At 43.2% G+C, this 22,524-nt stretch overlaps 1 protein-coding gene across 19 annotated transcripts in view; it reads left to right on the forward strand.

The window, feature by feature from the left end:
• NRXN1 (neurexin 1) overlaps positions 1-22,524 on the forward strand; it is a 1,652,744-nt gene that overhangs the window by 865,487 nt on the left and 764,733 nt on the right. For all 19 annotated transcript variants that reach the window (XM_078649604.1, XM_078649606.1, XM_078649614.1 and 16 more), the window contains one exon: positions 16,436-16,819. In XM_078649604.1, coding sequence (XP_078505730.1) covers positions 16,436-16,819 — 384 coding nt within the window. The remainder of the gene's footprint in view (positions 1-16,435; positions 16,820-22,524) is intronic.

Consider the following 22,524-nt stretch of genomic DNA (forward strand, 5'->3'; position numbering starts at 1 on the left):
CGTCAAAGAATATTCATTGTGCAGCCTCTCAGGTTTGCACATTTTGGTATTTTCGTTAACTGACAGGTGCATTTCTAACGCTGTAAATAAAGAGAGGTAAATCAGAGATATATCTAAAATGTATAAAATCAAGAGAGATATAGCGGAGCACATTTTAATAAGTACAAAAAAATTGACTTTTGCAAACTAGCAAGATTTTTTAAATGTTTTTACATCGGGAGATAACATTGGTTACTTAGTTGAATTCTGAAAAACGTAGTCCAGTAGTTCCTCTTCACACAGTATAATGGAAGAACATGCTCAAGTTCCTCAAGGTAAAATGGTCTTTATTAAGCATTCAATGCCTTACTTCAAAGTGAGGAGGCATGGTTCTGTAATGAAATTTACCTGGCAGGTGCTGAAGGAATGTTTCACAACAAGGCAGATTCTACTGCGATATTAGTGAAGACTATACAGTACCAGGAAGTGGCCCCTAATCAGAATGATTACTCAAAGCGGTATCCCAGATAGTCATGGAATGTGCATGGGTTTCTAAATGTGGGTGGTGTATGTGAAAGTTCCAAAGTGCTATTGGGAGTTTTCCACAATCTAGGGGGCTGATTACGATGGAGGATTTTCCGCATCCTCCGGGCCGGCGGCCCGGAGGATGCGGAAAATCCTCTGCGGACCCACTAAAGACCCACCGCCACATTAGGATGGCTGGTGGGTCCTGGTTTCAGTCCGCCGCTTTTCCGCCGCGGTTGGCTTACAACCGTGGCAGAAAAGGCCTAATATGGTGGCGGTGTCTCTCAGACACCGCCAGACATATTAGGATGCCTGAGAAAACATGCTTTTCCCGGCGGCTTCTCCGCCGAGAAAAAGCATGCGGATCTTCACCTCGGGGCCCGTAGCGGACCCACTGGGTGAAGGGGGGGTGGGGGGTGCACATGGGGGGTACCTATGGTACCCCCTTGCATTTGTATGCAGAAATCGGCAGGCACCGCGCGGTGCTTGCCGCTTTCTGCATACAAATGCAATGTATGCATTTGCAACATTGCGGCGGGTTCAGCTTGAAGCCGCACCCGCCGCAATGTTACAAATAGAGGATGTGACCGCCAGGGTGGCGGTCACATCCTTATTGGACAGGAGGGAACTCCGCATGCCCATGCAGAGGTTCCCTCCTCCTCGGTGATCGCGGACGGACTCAAGTCCGTCCGCGATCATAATGGGCCCCTTAGTCTGGGTAAGTCACAGCAGACCTTAAATTATCCTGTGCTCACCCTCTGGTAACTTGGCACAGAGCAGTAAGGCATAACTTAAGAGGCAAGTTGTAAAGTATTTGTGCAACACTTCAGAAAGTAAAACAGTGAAAACACCACAAAAAGAATCCACATCAGGTTAGATACATAGAGCTTAATTTTATAAATATAACAAGACCAAAACAACAAAAATCGAATGAGTAGAAATTGAAATATTAATTTTAAAGAGTAAACTGGAAAATAGTGCTTAGAAGCAATAAGCGCTTATTTGGGCTATCTGGTCGCGCCAGACCGGGGAAAAGTCACAACTTCAGGCCAACCGTGATGGAGCGTGGGCTGAATAAAGGGACCCAGTCAGGCTTGCTGAACAAAAGTACCTCGATTCAGGTTGCATTGCCGTCGAAGAAGAGGAGAGGTGCAACTGAAGCGATGCGTTTGAGTCGAGCCACGCAGTGGATGAGATGCATCAATTTTCTCCACGCTACGGCGGTGGTCTTTCGGTTCGGAGTGCAATGCGCTGGTTCCAAATGCGATGCATATCTACTGCTCAGAGTACGATGCACCAGCTCAGTTCCACGCAACGATGAGGATGCGCCAGTTCCTACCACACAAAGGTGAAGATGCGCTGGTTCCTATGAGGATGCGTGAGTTTGTGAAGAAGCACCTGAGGCCTTACTTCCAAGGATCCAGGACTGCAGTGGCACAACTTGGCAGGGCAGACACACACATGGCAGAGTCCAGGTGCAGATGCAGGTAAGAGGGAAGTCTTTTATGTTTCTCAGACTTCAAATTAAGAGGCCCTTGGAATCTCGCTTGGTTCAAGTAATACAGGTGCAGTCCTTCTCAACCAGGCAGAGGAACAGCAGGCAACAGAGCAGCACAGCAAGGCAGAAGTCCAGCAAAGCAGTGGTTCGCCAAAGTGGTGGTCCTTTCAGCAGCACAGCTCCTCTCCCTGGTTGAATCTTTACAGGTCAGAAGTATACTGAAGTTCATGATGTCTGGGGTCCTGTACTTGCACCCAGTTGTGAGTTTGAGGTGTGGGATACTTCAAAGAAAGTTTTGAAGAGCACAGAGGCCCTTCTTTCTGCCCTGGCTCCAGACTCACTACAGGAGGGTATGCAACCCTTTGTGTGGACAGGACACAGCCTGTTCAGATGTAAGTGTGAGGCTGTGCCCAGCTCTTCCCCCCATCTCCCTGGAAGTCACAATTAGGCACCCTTTGTGTGTGGCTGTCTAGAAGGAATGCACAAAGCCCAAGTTGTCACAATACCTGGAGTGAACAGAGACAGGCAGCAAGCACCAAATGGCGAAAGTTAGAATATAACAACTTTCTAAAAGTGGCATTTTCAGAACAGCAATTTAAAATCCAACTTCACCATCAGTTGGGATTTTAAATTGTGAGTGCGGAGACACCTAACTTTAAAAGTCCATCTTTTCACAATTGGGGATTTCACGTTAATAGATGTAATAAGGTATTTCAAATGTTATTCTATGGGAGATATAGTCCTTGTAGTATAAAAAACAACTTTGGTTGTTGTTTAACTACCAAGACATGTAAAACTTAAAAGTGCACATCCTACCTTTTAAATACTTGCACACTGCCCTATGGGTTATACATTGGCTACCTTAGGGTTGACATATGTAGAAAAAGAGAAGTTTAGGCCTGGCAAGTGGTATATCTTGCCAGATAATAATAGCAGTGTAAACTGCACATATATGCTCTGCAATGGCAGGCCTGAGCCATGGGTAGAGGGCTTTTTAAGTAGGTGGTACAATGAGTGCTGCAGGCCCAAAAGTAGCATTTAATTTACAGGCCCTGGGCCCATGTAGTGCACTTTACTAGAGATATATAAGTAAATTAAATATGCCAATGGGGGATGAGCCAATATTGTCATGTTTAGTGGAGAGAGCACAAGCACTTTAGTACTAGTTAGCATTGTTAAATGGCAGAAAGTCCTAAAGCCAGAAAAAATGAGGTCACAAAAATAGAGGGATGCAGGCAATACATTGGGGGGGAAGACCATCCTGAGGCTGTCAGGTCTAACATGAAACACAAGTAGAGCCTAAACGCAGAGGGTCACTAATTCATTACCCCAGGTAATGTGGGGGACCTCATTTTAAAATATAGCAAAGGGCCTTTGGTGGGTCCCACCACTTCTGGTTTTCCCAAAATATGACACAACACTTCAACATTACCCTGCCAGTATGCACATTTTTGGTAGCTTATAGAGCGCTTGCTATTGGAAGTCCCTTCAATGTGGCTGTGCACTGTTGAAGATTTTCTTTTCCTTTTTTTGTTCACAACTTTTGATGTACCTGTCAGGGTATTAAATTGACAAATGGATGACCCTGTCATTGTGGGGCACCTGCATTCTGAATACATGGGATGGCATGGCAGCAGCAAAGTGAATCTTGTCCAGTCAGGCTCTCTACCAATCTGGCACTATTGGTTCAATGCAAGTGTCGGTGCCAGCTTTCTCTTCTCCTGTCTGCCTTCCCGCTCCTGTGCTGCCTGGTTCCGGTCATGGAAGTGAGAATAGAGTGAGAATAGAGAGGGTGAGCATTTTAGTTTCTTGTATTTTGGAGACCCAAGCTTACAAGATCCCTGCATTATGGATGGGAGCTCCCCAGGCAGATTAAACCTGGGAGTGGTGCTCTACACCTCTAACTGGAGGTTAATCTGATAGAGCTCCTGATGCCACTTGGGTACCTGTACCGGAAACCCACTTTAGTTATTCCAAAGCCCACTTGGACACTTAATTTAGGTGTTTTATGCTTTCAGTTGGGATTTCACATCCTCCTAACACTGCTGGCAAACAATAAGAGCCTGATCCAGCCTTCTGTCCAGCTTTTGGTATTCTCCTTCCAATGTGGTCAGCCTAGCAGCAGCACCTCAAGGTCCTCATGGCAGACCACTCTCCCTGCCTCTCTCTCCAAGCACTCATTGTCCTTCAGCCACTGGCAGGGTGCCTGTGCTTCCAGCACAAGCCGCTGACCCTGACTCCTAGCGTACCCGCAAACGGGGCCAGTTACCAGAAGTCCAAGTAGAACCCTTTATTTCATTAATCGCAACAAGCCCACCCTCTACTGGGTCCTGAAAGGGGGGTTTAGAGCTAGTGTTGCTGGCACTGGAGAAAAGAGATAGAAGTCCTGAGGAGGCCCTCCTCTTGAGAGGGGATCATCCACTATGTGCATGTTATGTTACAGACATTTATCGTGCGCACAGCTGCTCCAGCAAAGGAGCGTCCTGGCGCATGACAAGGTAAAACACAACACTGCTAAAAGCAAGCAGAAAAAAAGAGCAACTGTGAGATAGAGTTAAAATAGGAAGGTTTTGATAGCCTTACGAAACTGTAGAAGATCCTCCATCAAACGGATCTCAACTGGAAGAGAGTTCCAAATAGCCGCAGCTCGCACTCGAAAAGATCGGCCCCCGGCACGGCAAAGCTTGAACCGGGGAACCACGGCAAGAGCCTGGCCCAGGGATCGAAGAGAGCGAGTCGGGACATACAAAGATAAAAGATTGGTCAGAATCAGGGGGGCAGTGCCTTTCAAAATTTTAAAGGCCAAACATAAGACCTTAAAATGAATTCTCATCCTCACCGGCAACCAATGCAGGGAACGAAGGGTGTGAGAAACGGGGCAGAATCTGGGCAAGCCAACTATCGCTCTGGTGGCAGCATTTTGGACACGCTGCAGGCGAATAATTTCTGCCTGGTTAGCCCCCACCAGGAGAGAGCTGGCGTAGTCAAGCCGGGAGATTACCGTCGCCTGAATCACCAGCTGCCTGGTCTGGGCATCAAAAAATTTGAGGACAGGTCTTAAGCCCCGAAGAACACCAAAACAGCAGGCCGCGGTTTTCTTTGTATGGCCAACAAAGTTAAGGCTAGAGTCTAGCCAAACTCCCAGGTTTCTTAGTTCCGAGACCGGTGTCGGAGATGGTCCCAATTCCGAAGGCCACCACCTGTCCCCCCAGAGCTCCGCTCTCTTACCGACAATCATGATTTCTGTCTTTCTTGCGTTAAGCTGGAGACAGTTCGCAGTCATCCAGCTGGCCACCGCCTTTAGTCCATTCTGAAACCTAGGGGCATCCAACTCCGCATCCCCACTGAGAGTAACCACCAGCTGAGTGTCGTCGGCATATGAAACCATAGTCAGGCCCCACTGCTTTACGACCTCAGCCAGCGGTCTCACGTAGATGTTGAATAACGTGGGACTCAGCGAGGATCCCTGCGGAACCCCCATGGCCAGAGGATGGAATTTGGACTGATATGGTGGGATGGCCACGCAAAAAGAACGGTTGTCAAGGAAGGACCGGAACCACTGCAGAGCAGGCCCCCCGATGCCTATCTCCTCCAAACGGTGCAGCAGAATGCGATGAGAGACGGTGTCAAAGGCGGCGCTGAGGTCTAATAGTACAAGCGCCGCCGTCTGACCAGCATCCAACACTGCACGCAAATGCTCCACCATGGCGAGAAGGGCCGTCTCCGTGCTGTGACCAGCACGGAAGCCGTTCTGCGTGGGGTCCAGGACATTGGCCCGAGTAAGATGGTCTGAAAGGGCCAGATTAACATGGGCCTCCGTGACTTTCGCCGGCCAAGGGAGTAATGAAATAGGTCGGTAGTTCTCGGGTTTCAAAGGATCCAAAGAAGACTTCTTCAGAATAGGGGAGACCACCGCCTGCTTCCATTTGGTTGGTACCATACCAGAGGCCAGCGAAAGATTAACTAGGGAACACACCGTAGAGCGTCCCAGAAAAGACTGGTCTCTAAAGAGAGCAGGTCTTAATGGATCCGAAGGAGAGCCAGACTTAATTTGCTGGGCCAGTTTGTTGAACCCCTCAGGTAATAACGGGGGGAAAGAGTGCAGGATGGTGTGACCTTGAGCGCGATCTAGGGCTCCCGGATCTGACCTTCTCCTTTAGTTTCTCCGCTTCCCAAATGTTTGTCCATGGGCAGCGATTTAAAAATAGAAGTAGAAAGTTCTAGACACTGGGAATTCCTAGCTAATCAAGAGACACAACATCACCCATCCACCCCTGGCTGACACTTCTAGAAAGTAGTCCTATAGCTGTCCAATCTCTCTGCACAGCATACTTTGAAGAACATAAATGGAGAAATTACATTTTAAAGTACCCTTCCCCCGAGTCAGGCTACTAACTCGGTTTGTTCCCTCCAATGCCTTAAATAATCCTCTATGTAGTGTCTGGAGCCAGAGATCTCCAGTCATTCTTTTGCTGCCATGTAAGAACAACTTGATAGTGATTGCCAGAGAGGTAGGGTAATTACCTTTTGGAGATTTCTCCGCTCATCCTTGTTCTAATAAGAGGAAGCTAATATCCCACAGTGGGCCTGTTGTGCCAGGTATAGATATGAACAGCCTACTGGTCAGCAGAGTAATTAACGGGCCCAGCAATATAGCTCAAAGCACATATTGCATGAAGGCTGGCTAAGAGAAACAAAGCCTAATTTTACAAGTACAATAACAAAATCCACATAAAATAAAATTGTCTCTAAATATGTGCTTTTGATCCTGAAATTTATAGGAAACTCTACATCAATAACGTCTGCAAAAATAAAAGGGACTATTTATTTTTGATTCACATTTGGATTATGAGTTCTTACCATGCCATAGCCAATTTACTATAGGGCTCTCCTCTACTACAGCATGACCTGTGCAGATGTTAGGCTGGGCCGGGCAATTAAAGTTTCTCTATGCCTTTACACATGTGCGTGAACGACTGAATACTTGTCACAAGCAACTTGAGCAGAATTCCTTACCATATTTGAACACAACAGCTTACCTTATTTTACCAGATAGACATTGACAGTTTTAGGTGAAGTCAATTTTAAATAGAAGCATACAGTCAGTGAAATTATGTTAGAGAAACTCGGCCACATCAGAGGTTATAAAACTAGTGCTCCAAGAGCAAAAACTGGGAGCCTTCGCGGTCCATAATCTGCCTTCCTACAGATAATGTGATAGAGGCTACAGTTCTCACTATGGGTTATCACCCACTTTCCAAAATAAGCCCAATGTACCTTATTAAAAGTTAAGATCAATATCAACTAGGTAGAAATTCACAATCAGCTGATTGGTACCTTCTAAAGACAGGTACCATTCTTGAAGTCAAATAAAGTGTTAAACATTATTAGCTGTTGTTTTCTAGCATTAAAGCTAGATAATGGAATCCCCAGGAACCTGAGATTAGGGAGGATGGTAAAGGATTATTTCAATAATCGATCTATAGATTATGCTCTGTTTTTACCGAGAGGTTAATCTGTTCTAAATGTCGTTAGACTACTGATGCCTAGAGGCCACCAGTAATGACACAGGATTATTTTTGACATAACAGTACAAACTACAAAGTGAACTCTGACTCGGTTTTTGGTTTCAATTGATTCATGTTTTCTGTGAGCTAGGTGGAAGATTCTCCATGACGTTTTATGACTCATAGTAATGCTGACATTGCTTATTTTTGGCAATGGAATGTCTGGACAATATGAAAAGTGCACCCAGGATAAAGAACTCCATTAGAACTCACTTGTTGAGAAGAATTCTGTTCGGGACACAATTTGATGTTGTTCTGCAATCTTCTCAGTCCTCTCAGATATATGTTTTAGAATCATGATTGATATCAAATGCAGTCAGAACTTTTTTAGATTTTATCAACTGCCATATTTGAGGGAGAAGGGTCACTTTAAGCTACCCAACAGGAATCGTTTGAAATGGATAAACCTATGTTGACTGAGCTCATGTGAAAAATATGAATTCATCTACTGGTCACTGGAAAAATTTAACTCACCAACCACATCCCTCCTACTCTTGGGGGATGGAGAAATTATGCTTGACAAATGCAGGCTTCTAACAATATTCCCTGCAAGTGTAGAACAAAAGAGCCTTGCTCTCAAAAGTTAAATTCAAAAAGATATTCCTTTGAGTAATTTTGTCTTCCATCAGCGGTGTGAATTAGCCCTGCATTTCAAGTCCTGATTTGCAAAGCATTTCTTCTTTGGCATACTCAAGACATAGGTTTTGCCTATTCATTAATTTTTGAGTAGTAAAACAAGCTTAGTGTTAGCAATAGGGGTCTCTAGTTGGCAGAGGTAGGTTCCTTTGTCCAAATGGGGACCATTGCTTCTAGTCAGGGTAAGGGGGATACACTCCTAAAATAACCCCTGCTCACCCCCTTGGTAGCTTGGCACGAGCAGACAGGCTTTTCTCAGAGGCAGAGTGGAAAGCCTTTGTGAACACATGCAGTAATACAGTGAAAACACTACAAATGGACACCACACCAGTTTAGAAAAATAAGTCTTCTTTATCTAAACCAAAACAAGACCAAACGACAAAGATCCACAATACAGTATTAAAAATAAGGCTTTTAAATGGTAGAAATAGTTCAGTTTAATGCAAGTTGTAAATGCAAAATTTTTCTCAAAAGTATCTTAGATGCGTCACGCAAAACAAACAAAATGTCCGCAGGGAAGATGATGCATCTGTTCATTACACCCAGGAGAGGTGATGCGTCGGTTCCTTACTGCAGCGCAGGAGAGGTGATGCTTCAATTCCTTACTGCGTGGGGAGTTGATGCATCTGTTTCTTACTGCGGCCCTCAACAAGGCGACAGTCTTGGCACCTTGATGTGATGCATGGATCTGGTATGATCCGTGGTGTTGTGCAGCCGCACAGCAGGCTTGCTTCAGAATCGGTGGGCGATCTCGGACTTCGGAGATCATTACACCTGATGTGTCATGCAGCGATTTGTCGAGCCACGGCAGGCGCTGCAACGGTTTCTTTGGCTATGTGTCAGAAACAGGTACGGATGGGTCATACTTTGATGATGCGTCGATTTTCCAGCTCCCAGTGACAAACCGTCTCCAGAGTTCCTAAACAGCAGTAGGCACCTCTTTGCAGGTTGGAATTCCCAGCAAGGAAATTCAGGTGAGCTGGTGGTGAAGTCTTTGAGGCAAGCTCAGTTTCAAGCCCTTGGAGATCTTCCTCACGATGACAAAGCAACTAGCAAAGTCTTTTTTTCCTTTCCCTGGCAGCAAGCAGCTACTGCAGGCCAACCCCAGTCAGCAAACAGCACAGAGGCAGTATTCCCCCTCAGCTTCTCCGACTCTTATCCTTGGCAAAGGTTTCACTTGATTCCCAGAAGTGATCTAAAAGTCTGGGGTCTGGGCCCCACTTTTTATACTCACAAATCCTTTGTTATCTGAAGACAGAGAGTGTCTGTACCCAGCCGAAACAAGTTCTGTCCTCACTTGTGCAGCTTCCTGGCAGGAGGTGGAGACAGCATTGTTGAAGGCAGCACAGACCCATTCAGGTGAAAAGGAAATCTCCTCTCCCCACTCTAAATGCAGGCCTGTGCAATCCAGACTAGCCCTGACTCATCAGATTTCTGGAGCCGCAGCCCCTCTCCAGCCCCTGTCATCCAAAAGCCAGACATGCAATACACAAACCTAGCAGAGGCACACTGGATGGTTAGGCAAGTAAATACCTACTTTCTAAAAGTGATATTTTCAAACGCAGAATGAAAAAATCACCCTCACTAAAAGATGCATTTTAACATTTATTTATTTATTTATGTATTTATAAAGTGCCAGAATTGACCCCCGAAGGGGTATCTCTGCGCTTGGGCGACGGCTTATGGAGGACTGTGTACTGAAAATCAGAAACAGAAGAGAGCGGTCTTGAGCTGTTTCCTGAAATGGAGGTGATCCATGCACTGTCTCAGTTGCAAAGGAAGCTTATTTTAATAGTGAGGGCCCAAATAAGATAAAGACTTCCCACCCATTCTGGTCCTTTTGATTCTGGGTACCGCAAGTAGAGATTTGGATCCTGAACGGAGTGACCTCCGAGGTGTATAAGGAATACATTTGTCAGCAAGGTAGGTAGGACCAGAGTTGGACAGGGCCTTGTGTATAACGCAGCAAATGTTAAACTTCACTCGCTCCCGTATGGGGAGCCAGTGGAGCTGATAAAGCAGGGGTCGGGAATCTGTCCTGGGAGGGGACATTGAGGATCAGGCAGGCCCCCAACATTCTGAGTTTAGGCATAATAAACTTTATTTTTCGACCTTGTTCCCAGGGCCAGTTATGTTTATAAGATGTTATAAACAAACTCCCCATTCTGTCCTACGGGAACAGGTAACTTTGCAGTAGTGAAAAATTAAATTGGCAGTAATTCACTATCAGGACAGCCACACACATTGGGGCATGTTCTACCTTTAACAGACACTGCGCCCTGCCCAAAGGGGTACTTTGGGCCTGCCTTAGGGGTGCCTACTATGTAGAAAAGGGAAGGTTTACGGACTGGCAAGTGTGTGCACTTGCCAAATCGACATTGCAGTCCCAGACTGCACACAGGCTCTGCAATGGCAGGCCAGAGTTACCTTTTACTGGCACAATTAGTGCTGCAGCCCAGTAGCAGCATTTGATTTACAGACCCTGAGCACACATAGTGCACTATGCGAGGGTATAGCAAGTAAATCAAATATGCCAATCATGGAATCACTAGTACATAACAACAATTTATAAAGGGAGCACTTGCCCTTTAGAATTGAATAGCAATGGCAAAGTGCCCAAAGCATCTAGGCTAGCAAAATGGAGTCCAACACACAGCAAAAACTCAGGAAGCAACAGCACCAAATGGAAGGGAGAGCCACGCCAATGGTGCCAGGTCTAACACTTAGGCAAAAAAGCTTTATGAACCAGAACTGCAAGTAAGAATGTCATACACCTTGGCTTCCATGAGAATATGTGTGTCAAAAATGAGCATAAGCACATGCATTTTTCAGGAAAAAAAATTCTTTAAAAGAAACACAATTATTTCCCATTTTTTGTATCCTCTAATGGAAGTGTACCATTTTGGTTCCCACCCTTGAAACACATTTACTACTGCTTTTGCGTGAGCACTTTGTGAATACTTACAAATGCTCAAGATTTGAGTGCACATTACATGCATTTCCTCATCCCTCCTGTAAAACAGCTTTTCCTGATCCTAATCTTGAAAATCAGAAATGTGCAATCACAGGTTTCTAACTTTGCATGGTTGCAGGTTTCAACTTCTTGTAATTCACAAAGGATTCCAAGGCTACACAAAGAAACTTAGAACAGTCACAGGTGTTCATGCATACAGTTCTGATGCGTTTCTGACTTTCTCTTTGCTCACCTGCTGACATTTTATTTTATGCACAACTTTACTTACTGGAAATTTGTGTATTGTGTAATGCCTTCTCATGTGTGCAGAAGCCTCTAGCAGTTAAAAAGCAGGGGCAGATGATTTTGAGGACCACAACTAACTTAAGATTTTCAATAGGTTAAAAAGTGAATGACGGCGATGTTTTTAAGCTTGGGATTCTGAATAACATCATACACAAATTGAGCTTCGCTCTCATTGTCTATTTGATGTCATGCAAAACCAGTTGGTCAAAAACTTCCCATCATTCACTGTTAACCACCTCTAATTCTAGATGTAATTCACATACCATGAAGTGATAAACTCTATCAATGTTTTATTGGTGCAGGAGTCAGTGCATTCCTAAGAAAAATTGTTAATAACCTGGAAACTATGGGGGCAGATTTACAAGAAACTGAAGCATCTGTATATATCCAACAGTTTCCCTGCACCTCCTTGCAAAACCCTTGCGCCACCATGGATGCGCCATTTTTGCAATACGGCACAACATGGGGCAAGTACTGACAGATGCGTCAGAAATTCTGACGCATTTGTTGGCGCAAAAGTTATCCATTGCTGGAGTCATGTCGCAAGCACAATGCAACTCCATCAATGAATGGGGAGGGCTATACTTACTGTGTTGCATCACTCCTTACACCTGCTCCAAGCAGGCGTAAGGTTCTAACTCAGTGGCGTCCTAAAAGTGGTGCTGTGAAATCTTGTAGATTTCACTGCATCACATTTCAATGATGCTTTCCTGCGTGAGAACACCCACCCTGCATACATTATATCTGACATAGGTATAATGTGGTTATATTTTTGAAAAAAGGGGGACCCCTACAAATGAAAGGGGGACCCCTACAAATGCAATGTGCTTGCTAGTCGCAGGTATAATGTGGTGCAGGGCTTTACAAGATGACGCATCTCTCTAGATGCATCAAGTTGTAAATGGACCACAACATTTACGCAGCCGTTGTGTCACAAAAGTGACACTACGGCGGCATAAAAAATGAAGCAAGAGGCTTGTAAATCTGCCCCTTGATGGTTTATACTCCATTAAGAACCAAGCAAAATGTAGCATTATGAGTGAAATGTTTACAAAAGTAACAACAATTTGCAGAGATTGCCTCTCTAATTCCCATTGATTCAGGACTCTTTATTGTAATGAGCATGACACAAATTGAAAATGAATCGTCTAAAGTAATTCCTAGAGATAATAACTGTTGGGACTTGGTTCATTAGTAGAAGTAAGTAGGTACCTACCACTACTAATAAGGCCAAAATCGCAAAGTAAGACCCAGTCAAAGTCTCAATAAACTACTCCCTTGCTCAACCCCTGGTAGCTGGCTGAAAGCAGGCACGTTTAACTTAGAAGACAGCTGTGAAAAGCATTTAAAAACACCAATACATGAAATAAGTAAGACACACAATAAAAATCCAACACCAATTTATAAAAATAGGAAATATTTTTATGATTAAAATGACAAAAAAAACAATGTAGGGAACCAGAAATATAAAGACTTAAAGTAAAACTAGAGCTCAGAATCAAATACCCATCAAAGGGGTAAAAAAGGTTGTGCTGGACCGGGACAAAGTCAAGAGTCCAACCCACCCGCGATGTAGCACTTTTACACTTACTTCTAGAAGTTTTTCTTGATGCACAAAAGTGGTCTATAGCACCTGCCGTGGGTTCAGAAGCTCTGGTTTGCCTCTTGAGATCTGGGGCTACAACTCCCACAGTGCACCTGGTTAATCCAAGTAAAATAGCCCTTGGAGTTGTCCTTGTTATGGATGTTGCAGGTCGTCCCTCGAGCATTTTCTACCTGTTGTGATCAAGGAGTCCACTCCTTATCCCTTAAGACAGGCAAAGTCACTTTCTTGTGAAGCCTTATAAGTGCAGTAGATGCAGTGTTCATGAGTGCAGCCCTCTCTTGCGCAGTCCAAGGGTCCAGCAGGGCAGTCCTTCTTCGGCAGACATTTTTTGGTGGTTTTTGAGGGTCCACAACACCAGTCCAAGGCTTCAGAATCTCTTGAGTTCCTCCTTGGGAAGTTGGGACTACAAGACCCAGAATGCATCTTACCAAATCCTTAAATGTCCACTGAACGCTGTCCAGCTGGGTTCTTCATGGTGGCGATAAAGCAGACAGAGCTCATTTAACCTGTTGCGTTCAGGGAGGCAACTCCTTCAACTTTCAGAGCAAAGCAAAGTTCTTTTTGTGCTGAAGTCCGAAGTGTGTGGCAGGTGCAGTCCTTATGAGTGCAGTCCTCTCTTGTGCAGTCCAAGAGTCCAGCAGGGCTGTCCTTTTCTTCTTGTAGGTTCAAGGTAGGGATTTCAGTTGCTGGGTAGCTCTCCAATGTTCATCCAATGTTCTTGGGGGACAAGCAGGTGCGCATCCCTGACCAAATGGTTACATGGTCACACCCAGAAGTATGACAGCTTCCTCCACCACATGGCGTATTCTTGTCCCAGAGGCCACTGTACTTCTGAAATGGAGAAATTATTTTTTGGAGGTTAGTTTTTGGTTAAGCCAACCCACTAGCATGGCCAACTTTCCCTAACACTCCCATTCCGAGCCCTTTGCTAATTCAATTACTGGGACTCCTGTTTGTCTAGGGGTGCAGGGTATGGGGGTGAGCTTGTGTCCTGTCCTGCCATTCCCTCTTTGAAAACCAGTTTGGCTACTCCATCCCATCCTGCTTTTTGCCGTACACCTGAAGATCTCCTCCCATCAGATGCCCTTTGTCTCTATGCAGGCCTCTTCACACCTCTTCAGGGCAGTTTGGCTCAGCCTGTCAAGGGCTGGCTGATCAGGAGAGGCTGCTGAAAGGCTGGATTTTGGTTCACTAGAAAAGCAAGTTCTATAATTTATGTTCTGTAATAGTTATAGTAAATCTAACATTAGCAAGTTGTTGGATTTATCATAACTAATTTTTGTTTGTCTTTAAAGCATATTTTTAGTTCACTCCTATCAATAATTATACTTTATTAAAGTATTCCCATGTTACCCTATGAAACCAATGTGCTACAATGGGGAAAAATTAAATTGACAGTTTTTCCCTCGCCAGGGAATTTAAAACATTTTTTAAAATGTTCTTGCTTATTTGTAGAAGGTACCCTACCCCTGAGGCACCTAGGGGCGACCTTAGGGGTGACATACATGTAAAAAATAAGTTAGTTTAAGACTTTGAAGTACCTTTAATTCCAAAGTCAAATTTGCATATATTTATATTTTAAAAGCAGTCTGTACAGCAGGGCTGCCTTTAAAATAACAGCAGGTAACGCAGCAGTGCACACTTAAGTGCATTACATCTACTGGGCCACTAAACCTAAATACCCTACCATATACTAAGGACTAGGTCGTTAGTACCAACTGTAATTATACCTAATTACCATATACTTTTAATCAGAGCACGGGTTTGTTAGCAGAGCCCAGGACACAAATCAGTCATAAAAACAGCATCTAGTAGTCAAAATGGGGGTACAGATGTAGGAGGACACTGCAAAAAGCCCTGGTATCTCACAAGAACATTTTATATTTCAAAAAACAAAAAAACATCTTTAAAGTTTTCAATTTGAAAACCTAGATCTTAAAAACATTGGCTACAGTAATTAATTAAGGAGATTACACAGATATCGATCAAACAATAATATATTCCTAAACAAATATTAGCAGTCCAACGATAACCACTTTTCACTTAACAATAAGTTCCTGATGCTATGTCTGGTTACATGTAAACTGTTTAAAATGGTCATCAGTGAGATGTTTTCTATACATTCTACAGTCAAAGAAGACAGCAGGAACTTAAATGTAATGTAACCAATCTTCCTATCACGATGATCAAAACTGTTATAAAAGATAATAATCTTCCAACTATGAAGCTATAAATACACACATATTAAATACAATGCAATACTTTTACCTATTCTATCACGCCATCTGAATGAGTTGACCTTTTAACTGCTTATGCGACTTACATTAGGTAGGTCTTTCAAGTTCACAAGAACAAATATTTTTTTACAATGTAAAGGGTTCTCACACATCATGTTTTTATATTTTCCAGTACTGGTGTGTTAGAAACATGATGTGTGATACCACTTTACAGTGCCCCTGTAAGAGACAGCTGCTTAATTCCAGACTGGCCATTTCGCTACTCTTACATTTCCCTATTAGGAGAGGGGCTGTTTTCCATGCATGGTGGTTCCATGATCCAACCTGTAGTGTGTGAATGCTGTGAATATTTTTCCAGGACTGATTATTGATTCCCAGAGTGTTCTTGCAACTATCCCTTCAGCACTCAATTAAAAATAGGTATAATGTGCATCTCACCATACACAAATGTACATTTACTAGTAATTTTATTCTACTTGTTAAACTTGAAGACTGCTTCAAAATCATAACACCTGTTCACTTTAATCTAAATATGAGTAGGTTTTGAGACTCAATTGATTCAAATGTTAAGTGGGTATTCATTTACATTGAACATGAGAAAACGCTTGCTGCTATAAGTCTGGAGTGCTTACTTAAAATTAAGTAGAATATGTGATTGTCATGTACATATGTCACTGGTGAATAAAACAAGGGCTTGTATTACTGATTGGAGGTGATGGTCTTGACTGTTCATATTGGAGTTGTATCAAATCTGAGCTGTACATTGTTGGTCCATACCTGTAGTGGCACAGTGAACAAAAAACAATGGACTGGAATGTGGCCCAGAGTTATTAACAGTGGCTAAAATTAATTCAAGGATTCCACTGTGCTTTTTTGTTTGTTCTCTATATATGCTAACACCATGGTACCATTGTGGGGTGGACTTTTCCATTATAAAAACCTAGCATAACGAGTAAAGGTAGAAAATGCCAATTTTGGTACCATGGTAACCAACAGAATGTCTTAATTGTATTGATGTAGCCTGTAACATTTACATTCTGGAAGCTATTGAGGAATTACAGATTCACAATGTTCTCTGTCTGGTGGAATGTATACCTGAACTGATTATTTACTGTCTTCATTTACCAGGTACCATTTCTGTCAACACTCTTCGCACACCCTACACCGCACCTGGAGAAAGTGAGATCCTAGATCTTGATGACGACCTGTATCTGGGAGGCCTACCAGAAAACAAATTAGGCCTGGTATTCCCAACAGAGGTGTGGACAGCTCTGTTGAACTATGGCTACGTTGGGTGCATCAGAGACTTGTTCATCGATGGCCAAAGCAAAGACATTCGACAAATGGCTGATATACAAAATACAGCTGGTGTGAAGCCAACATGCTCGAGAGAAACAGCAAAACCTTGCCTGAGCGTACCTTGTAAAAACAATGGAGCCTGCAGGGATGGGTGGAACCGATATGTCTGTGATTGTTCTGGTACTGGTTTTCTGGGACGATCTTGTGAGCGAGGTACGTTCTGTTATGTCATCTTGGCTTGCAACTTCATGAGTATGTGATAAAGCTTTCTTTCAGATTTGTTTTAATTTTGTAGTTGTTTGGACAATGTAGAGTAACACACAAAAATGTGAATTATACAAATGTTTTGTATGCGTTATATTTTAGTATTTGCTTCAGAGAATATCTAAAGCATACTACCTGAGACAGCAATATTAAGTGATTGCAGTAGCACAATGACTGAGTTAGAAATCTGCAGGTTAAGATTAATATTTTAGGTCCTTATTACAAGCTTGGCGGTCCTTCTTTAGGACCGCCACCACTGCAGCCAGATAAGCCCATGGAGTTGAATCAGGGGCAGGTGGTCAGGCGGTGCTACAGTAATCTCATGGCGGCGGCTGTGTTAGGCTCATAGGAGACCCTTAACAAGAGTCTGCCACCGTGACAGTACCTGTAGCACGTTCCTACACTGTGTGACATACATCCATGTTCTGCATGCCACACCTTGAAGGGAGGGGGCTGCAAATCCAGGGAGACACAACATATTACCTCCTGCATGCAACCCCAGGCCTTGTTAGGGCCCCCTTAGTTACATTTGTACCATCCTTTTCATGGCAAGCTCACCGCCATGAAATGGGAGGTGGAAATGCAACTCAGAATATTATATGGTCTGCAGTGAAGCAGTGGCAACACCAGCATATTCCTGCCCCTTTCCACTGTGCCACCGCTGCAGGATCCTGCATCCAGGCAGAATTGGCAGTCCTGTTGCAGTCCAACCCCCACACTTGAAATACGGTGGGTGGATCCACAGTTGTGGTGGGCAGACCGCCACCGCAAGGACTCCCGTACTCGGAATAAGGCCCCTAATATTTTCCCAAACTATTCCTTGCAGACTTGAAGACAAATAAGTTTATCACTGACCTATCTGTCTACTTCTCAAGTTACTGCTTTTTCTAAAAGAAGGATCCTATCCCCTTGAATAGTATTAAAGCGTGTTGTATAACAGGCTAAATATGAAAGAAGGCTTCTGAATTCACATACATTGACATGGGTTAAAATCGCGCTTGATATGTATATTTCAGCAATTTGGGTCTGCATCATGTAAAGTGGGGTTTATTCTCTTCTGTCTTGGAGACATTCAACTCAGTTGGCGTACTAAGAAATGAATGCTGGCTCCAATTTTGTTGCAGGCTTAAGGGAAATATGGTTTACATACAATTCTAGGTTGTGCACCTGTCCACTCTAGAACCTAGCATAAACTGCCGGTGTGGTGCTGATTCTGGTCTGCAGTTTCATAACAGATGTGGGTGAATGAGGTGGAATCAGGGAGTGCATCCATGTTACGTAAGAGTTTTTTGGTCCCCAATTGAAAGGCTTTGACTATGGATGTTCTCTTTCAAATATAGCTGGGAGCAGTGTCTCACTGCTTGGATGAGCTCTTCCTCTTGGGCCCTGATACCCACAGTGGTGTGCAGTGTGTTGCTACTCTTCCAGGGTATAACAAACACACAACTTCGCCTTCCTGGTCTACAGTTTGAACTTGTGCATGGAGGTTGTTTCTTCGCTCACTGAGTAGTCCAAGAAGCAATGACAAAGCTAAATTCAGGCTTTTTAGGAGAAGCATTAGGTAATAGTTCTACATCTTTGGTGCATGGCCCCCTGCCGACCTAGAATTAAAGCCTCATGATGATCAGCATCCTGTGCTACGATAATATGGAAACAGGGAGGTAATAGGGCCACTTTGTTAAATAAACTGCATTATTAAAGGTAAGCTGTATCCCCAGAGAAGAGTTTAATGTAATGGAGGCAGAAGATGAAGTTTGCCTTGCAAGTGGTGAGCTTAAAAGGCAGGAGCAGAAAATGTTTATAAAGAAGATACTTTGGAAAAAGGGCATTACTTTTCTTGCATTTTTAGGAAAGGATATGTTGGTGCTGGTCTTTTTCAGAACAGAAAACCTGTAAATCCAGTAACATGTTATCATGACCTCAAAGTAAAAAAAAAATGAATATGAATTCTTCTTACATATGTGTAATTTCACGAGAGACTATAAGGTGAGCCCATCATCACCCTGCCTGTATGCCCTATAAATGGAACCGTTATAAAGATTACTTATCGACCACCGTGCTATCGTACCCATTAAACTTCCTCGATTGAATAATAAGGTAAGGTCTATGTAAAGGATGAACTAATTTTTACAACAGACTCTACTTTCTCCAAAATTGAAGACAAAGCAACTATGTCTGGAATGTTATCTGAATACAATCAATATGTGAGGAAAACTGAAATAGAGTAAATACATGAATTATTTGGGCATTAGACTCACACCCAGGTTTAAGACCCTAAAAGAGGTTAATTATAAGAACATTCTTAGAGAGTTCACTTTGTTAGTGGGGAAGTAGGAGAGGCTACCCATTTCAGTTCTAGGAAGGACTAATATTAATGAAAGGACCTTTCTATTAAAACCTTTGCATTTTTTAAGACACTACCTATTTATCTCCCACTAGTCTCTTTTTAAAAACATTGGTGCCACTATCAAATACTTCCTACGAGGACATAATAGGGCAGAAGGTCTAACAGATATCTTATCTAAAACTGGTATCTACAACTGCCAGTGGAAAAGGGTGAAAGAATGGGATCTCTATAATATACAATTTTACTATTGTGCTGCAGTGTGTAGGAGGACTTACAAAATTGAGTAAAGCATCAGGATAGTACTCTTGTGTTTGTGATGGCAATTACCAGTAAAACACATAACTTAGCATATAGTACTCACATCCAAGCACCACCTCAAGCAAGTCAAATATAAATGTATCTTGTAGTAGCATGGGCATCCCAGGAAGTCTCTGTCACCCATCTCATCCACTTCCTCCATGATGATAGTTCCTATCTCTCATTCATGGTGTCTTTCAGACATTTACATCAATGCGATGATGTGGTCAAGGTATGATACCTTAATGGTGTCTCTTACAAAGTATGTGTTAGTTGGGGAGAATGTGAGTCCTTCCCATGTAACAAGCCCAAAATCAATACAAGTAAAGCACAAAAGGTCAATAAACCTGTGCTTGACCCCTAGTAGCTACGGTGTAGAGCAGTACCAAATTAACTAAAAAGTCAGAACACAAGTCAGAACACAAACAAATCCCACAAACAATTTATAAAAATCAAGAAAGGCAATAAGGTGAACATAAAATCCTAAGCTTTAAAGTCGTAGGACAAAAAGATCCATTACAAAGTAATGCACCAATCAGTCACTGCTCATAGTTGACCAGAGACCTAGGTGTGATTTCAGGCCAACTGTGATAATGTAGAGTTCACAATCACCAAGTATTTCCTCCCATTCAAAGTTTTTACCTCCTGACATAGCCTTATTTATGGAAGCCAAATTCCTCCAGTGGGGCAAGGTTGCAGGCTGTGTCTGACAATGTCTACTCAAAATTGATACCCTCTGGATGAGGTCTTATTGAATCCATTAATTTGGCATGAAAAATTACAATCAGACAAATTCCACTTTTGCCCCTTACAAAGTCCTCTCTTTATTTTGCACCTTATCCAGTCAAAAATTCTATCAACAGATGTAATCTTTCTTTTGTACCCCGAAAACCCCCAGCCGGATAGGTCTGAAAGCTGTAGCTGGGCAAGTCTCACCAAAGTCAGATACTTCAGCCGCTAGGTATTCTGAAGTCTTATTTTGGGGAGCATGAGTTTCGGACAGGGTCAATTGAATTCTCTCCACTGCCAAGGTAGTGCCTTAGGCTGGAATCCTTAGGTCATTGGTCCTGGTCTTCTGGAGGGCAGGGAGTTAACAAAAATACCAGTCCCAACTTTCTCCAACTTTCTGGAATAGCTTCTCTTGATCACTTCTAAGGCTCCCAGAACATGGAGACAGCCAGTCCAGGTTCACTTCCCAGTAGTCAACTCATCACTCCAAGAAAAGGTTTCTTGTAGCTTTCGATGTCCCTGTAGAGACGGAGGTCAGCTAACTAAACCTGGAGTCCACTTCTCAGCCCTGGATACAAGGGGATGCATGTCCACCTGTTCAGGTTTCCACACCAGTCAAAGAAAGAAGGTCCAAACTGTTATTCTAAAAGTCAAGATGTGTTATGAGGAGCTGGGATGAGGCACCAAGTTGTATAGTTCATTAACCATTGAGTGACTCCTGACCAATCTCTAGCCAATCGGTTAAAGTCCCAAATGCAAACCTTCTGATTATCAGATTCTGGCATGGGCACAGCTCTGGGGAGGCAGTGAAGTCTAACTGGGATGCCAGCCCAAGATCTGCTTGCTTGATTCTTTTCTCCAGTCAGGAGACCATGGGTAGCAGCAAAGGAATACCATATGCTGTTTGGAGAGCCAGATATTGGCAAGCTAGAAGTGTCAGCAGAGGGTGTGTAGCAGACTGTGGCATGGCTCAGAGTTTTATTGGCCTGAATAACTGTGGACTACACGTGGTGGTGTGAATCAACATGCATTAGAAATAACATTTACAAGACGAGAGGAAAGTGTTTAGAGGTACAAAATACTGCAACCAGCTTCAATTATGGGGAGTAAGTAAGCACTTTTGGAGTATCATCTCATATGGTGAGTGTAGTAGATGGTCATGATCTTTACTTCAGCCATCCTAAAGCTACTTCTCTGCAAATAATATAAATAATGTCATGTTCATATTCTTGCGGTTTCATTTTATCATCTCTTCAACTATCACATTCTGCTTTCTATGTGTGGATTCCTAGTAACAGTGGGGAGTGGTGAGTGAATACTAGTTGATCAAACAAGTGGAAGAAAGGACTAAGCAAATCAAGATTTGCACTGACAAATAAGGTTTAGGTCAAGCTTTTACATATCACTCTTTTTATTGAAGAGGTACAAGTGGGGATGATTGAATGGTTGATTAGATAATTTAAAGAAATTAGTTAAAATATGTACCCAAAATGATGATTTGGTTTAGCGAGGGGGCTGGGGGTGTAGATCATGTTTCAGTACACCTGGCTATGGTAACATTATATGCTGGAGTGATGTGGAGGTGTAACAAGGTTGTTGGTACGAGTGAAGATGTTGAAAAGGGAGTGCTATAGCAACATTGTTCAGTGAGTCTACATTCTTTCACTGGTGGCCTGGGGGTGTATAAATCTGTGATTGGCTCGGTAAAGTGGTGACAGACCAAGCAGGAAGCAGTGGTACTGCCCCTTTACATTGAACTGTGGGTGCAGTGGGCCACTATTTTAATTGATCAACCCCTTATGTTGGGTTTGGCCAGTCTGGGTGTGGTGTTGCATCATGTGAAGGTGAGGAAATGATGATTGAAAGCAGTGCAATGTTTGAAATTGAGAAAGATGCATTATGGAGAACTGTAGAAAGGAGACAGACACCTGTGCCAGGTGTGGTGGTCTGGGCTGGGAGAACAGTTTCATGTTATATGGATAAAGCAGGGTGCTACAGCACCCCCAGCCGACATCAACAGGTTAATTACCAGATGAGTTGGTGTACGCGGGTGGCTGTTATTTAATGGTCCCGTATCATTACAAAATGTATTGCACTAAGAGAGCCAGTTAATCACAAATTAAAGGGAGCGAAGTTTGGAAATGAGTAGTATTTAATAACCTCACTTTATCAGGTGGTATTTTCTACATTTTGCATCCTGCAGTACAGATTTGTTCCTTTTTAAAAAAAATCTTTTTTATTAAACAAGCTCATAAGACAGTACACGATTGAGCATATGCGC

The sequence above is a fragment of the Lissotriton helveticus genome, chromosome 6, assembly GCF_964261635.1.
Source record: "Lissotriton helveticus chromosome 6, aLisHel1.1, whole genome shotgun sequence".
NCBI classification, from domain to species: Eukaryota; Metazoa; Chordata; class Amphibia; order Caudata; family Salamandridae; genus Lissotriton; species Lissotriton helveticus.